The sequence below is a fragment of the Oncorhynchus nerka genome, linkage group LG4, assembly GCF_034236695.1.
Source record: "Oncorhynchus nerka isolate Pitt River linkage group LG4, Oner_Uvic_2.0, whole genome shotgun sequence".
Lineage (NCBI taxonomy): Eukaryota > Metazoa > Chordata > Actinopteri > Salmoniformes > Salmonidae > Oncorhynchus > Oncorhynchus nerka.
This window is the reverse complement of record NC_088399.1, coordinates 75,104,913-75,108,594: the sequence shown is the minus strand read 5'-3', so window position 1 is coordinate 75,108,594 and position 3,682 is coordinate 75,104,913. Positions and strand designations below refer to the sequence as shown.

The window sequence follows — 3,682 nt, the reverse complement described above, 5'->3', positions numbered from 1 at the left end:
TGTTTTAGTTGTTCATCACATCTCTGAATCGATGTATTTGTGAAATAGCAAATACAGCATAGGATGACGGTGGAAGGAATTAGAGGGAAATAATAAGATAGGAAAGAAAGGAAGCACATGATGTGCAATAAAGGGGGATATAAAAGAGGCTACATTCATGAAAGGGGGCAGAATTTTGGGAAAGTAGAGGTGTTTCAGGATCAAGTAATAGATGTGCAGACTCCTTTAGTTAGATTTTCACCAAGAGCCTGGAAGGTCCCCAAATCGATTTTCCAAAGGCATGGAGAGGGTTTTGTAAAAAGGTTATTGTCACATATTGGTAAAAAAAACAAGTTTGTTATCGGATCGTTATCCACAAGCTTCTACAAAGTCTTATTGATGAATTCATAACAAGTGTGAGGTGAAGTGGGACACTAGGTTAAGGTTATTATATTACAAAGAGGCATTCAACCAGCTGTCCTAAGTAGCCTACAAAGTATTTTACTATATTTTGTATGTTTTATTGCTTTATTGCACTGCTTTTATGAATTGAAAACACTTATAAAACACTGTCCATCAATATATAAACACATGCTTTCAAATGACCTGTATTAAAAATGCATGGTGATGATGATACATTGTAACAATCAATTTTACGAGTTTATAAGACCTTGTACAAATAGCAAGTTGCAACAATGTGTCTCTGACTATTTCAGAGCACGACGCTTTGCAGCAATCTGGAGCTGCAGACGGCAGGCTGTCGCTACGGCAACTACACATTCGCCAATGATTGGTTCTTACCCTTCGGAAAAGCAGTGTAGTACTATGGGAGTCTGGATAGCGACTGAAATTGTGATGAATTGACAAAAGGCTTTGTTTGTCTTTTTACATTTCATGTTTATGAGAACTGAAGACATAGATAACATTTTGTTTGAGACATGGCTGAGAAATTTGATAACCTCGAGGAGCATCTCGAAAAGTTTGTTGAAAATATTCGACAAATGGGAATCATCGTTAGCGACTTCCAACCTAGCAGTCAAACAGGACTCAACCAAAAACTGTAAGTTTTGCCAGTTGGCTAGGTAGATGTTTCTAGTATTGCTAGCAATCATAGCTAGTCTCTTAAATATGTGACTGCCAACTCCCCGTTATCAATACACCACAGTTGTGTAAAAAAGACAAACTGGTTAGTCAATGCTAACTAGCTTCCACATAGCGAGCTAGCTAGTACAGTCAATAAATGTTATAGACACACAGCATGGTATCAAATACTTAACATATATTAATGACCTGATTTGATTGCTGACTAACTATCAGTAATGTTGATGTAGTTAGTTGTATGGTAGTTGTAGATTTTGCCTGCTAACGTTAGTTGTTGAAATGTCTATCCTCGATTTTGTGCCTTTCAGAAACTACATGATCACGGGACTGCAGGACATTGAGAAATGTCGCCAGCAGCTACATGAGATCAACGTTCCTCTCGAGGCATTTGAGTGAGTAGCTGTACCTACCAACTTGTACATACACCTGCCATTTCTAGCTCTAGTTTGTGAGCCTCGGAAGCCCCGGCATCTCATGTAACTTTTGAAAGCCTGGGAAAGTTACCTCATGAATAAGATAAAAATGGGTGGAGAGTATGGTGGAGTCGATGGAAACTAGTTATGCGCCATTTCAAACCAATCACATAGTTTGTATGGGTGACACTGGAGCAGGAAACAGATAAGAAAATAAATCTGGCTTGCATCAGGCGAGCATGCATTCATACGATACTCAACAAATGCTGCATAAGCTATAAGACTTTGTCTGACAGGGCAGGAAAAGGGACACAGACAAAACAAGGAATTGCCTGTCTTGAGGGGAAACTGAGTAGTAATTTATTTGCAGAGCCAGTCAAATGCGAGTGTTGGATGCCAGCGCTCCCATTCAAATTGTCGAGTCAACGAGATTAGATTTGTAACGATGGCTACTCAAGACTGTGTTGAGCTTAATAGAAGGAAAGTCACCCTTATACCAGCCCTTTCTCACCCTCAGACCTCCACTTGGCCACAGACCCTCAGCCTAACTAAACCAATGTAATGTTTTGCCTTATGTTGTCAGATACATAGACCAGGGTCGTAACCCCCAGCTGTACACTAAGGAGTGTCTGGAAAGGGCCCTGGCCAAGAACGAGCAGGTTAAAGGCAAGATTGACACCATGACGGTAAGTGGGAGTAGATTCAAGCCTAATAAAGACATGTAAATAGATTCAAGAAGTTACTTAATGACAAGTAGTCATGGTTACACTTTACTCAGTCTGCTGGTATAATGCCTTAGGATTATAATTGATTGTAAGACTTGTCATAAGAATATATAATCCTCTTATATTGTCTTATTACCATTAAGGCCATAATGGTTCTTACTAAATAACAGTAAATAAACTTTAGCTTCAAACTCTGACCCCTCTGTTCTGTCTCTGGTTGCAGAAGTTTAAGAGCCTGCTGATCTCTGAGCTGGGCAAGGTTTTTCCAGAGGAGATGACCAAGTACAAGGCTATCCATGGAGATGACCCCCCATCATAGTGACTCCAGAACTTTAACCCTGACCCCTAACCCCCCTACTCAAAGCCACAGTGAGGTTTCACAGGGCAGGATCGATGAGTCAGCCAGATGACGTGTATTCATATTCAGGGGTTATTAATGGGAAAGTGGGTTGTTGACATTGATCAATCACCTAGTCTGAGATAATGAGACAGCTGTAGAGGTAGTTGGAGGAGAAATTCTTTGATGTGGGGAGAGTAATGTGGCAGGAATTTTCCATGGAAGGGTACAAAATATTGTGGACAAAAACAAAACAAAAAATCATCACAAATGAGCTAGAGCTGAGGATTGGATAGTAAGAACTGGCAGCCAAGAACCTATTGCCTTTTCAACTATCTTTTTGTTGTGCTGGAAATATGTCATTTACTCAGAATGTGATATCTGGCTAACTGTTTCCTCCTGCTGTGTGAGATCCCACCTAGAACATGTATATAATGTTTCTACTTATACAGCACCTTTTTGTAAAGACTAAAGATAATTGTACAACACTGAAGATCTGGACTGGGACTCTGTTTTGTATCAAGCTCAAGTATCTAAATGCATCTTGTACATGATCAACAGATTAGATCAGAGGTTTACAACACACATTTTGTGTTTTGATTGAATCTTGTTTGTTTTGCTTTTTGTTTTATATTGCAAATAAATGGTCTTGTGATTGGAAGATTAGTGTGGTATTTACTCCCATGTTAGCGCCTTGTAGACTACAATTCATTAACATGATCTTGATTTATAACAGGTATAAGTGGTAAAGGCCTCAATGTCCCATTCTTTCACCCAAAGGTCAATCATTATGGACATTACATTATAAATCAAATCAAATAAAATAACATTTTATTTGTCACATACACATGGTTAGCAGATGTTAATGCGAGTGTAGCGAAATGCTTGTGCTTCTAGTTCCGACAATGCAGTGATAACCAACAAGTAATCTAACTAACAATTCCAAAACTACTGTCTTATACACAGTGTAAGGGGATAAGGAATATGTACATAAGGATATATGAATGAGTGATGGTACAGAGCATCATAGAGTAGATGGTATCGAGTACAGTATATACATATGAGATGAGTATGTAGACAAAGTAAACAAAGTGGCATAGTTAAAGTGGCTAGTGACATAAGAATGC

At 38.9% G+C, this 3,682-nt stretch overlaps 1 protein-coding gene across 1 annotated transcript; it reads left to right on the top strand.

Annotated features, from left to right (window-relative positions):
- Positions 1-768: 768 nt before the first annotated feature.
- Positions 769-3,216, top strand: med10 (mediator complex subunit 10). The gene is made up of 4 exons (XM_029658548.2): positions 769-1,039; positions 1,389-1,472; positions 2,077-2,179; positions 2,442-3,216. The coding sequence occupies exons 1-4, from the start codon at positions 918-920 to the stop codon at positions 2,535-2,537; spliced, it is 405 nt and encodes a 134-aa protein (XP_029514408.1). The 5' UTR covers positions 769-917; the 3' UTR covers positions 2,538-3,216.
- Positions 3,217-3,682: the final 466 nt, after the last annotated feature.

Excerpts from the sequence above, each read along its gene's own strand:
- med10 (XM_029658548.2), top strand. The coding sequence starts at position 918 with ATGGCTGAGAAATTTGATAACCTCGAGGAGCATCTCGAAAAGTTTGTT. Across the intron at positions 1,040-1,388 it reads ACAGGACTCAACCAAAAACT|AAACTACATGATCACGGGAC; the intron begins GTAAGTTTTGCC and ends TGTGCCTTTCAG. Across the intron at positions 2,180-2,441 it reads GCAAGATTGACACCATGACG|AAGTTTAAGAGCCTGCTGAT; the intron begins GTAAGTGGGAGT and ends CTCTGGTTGCAG.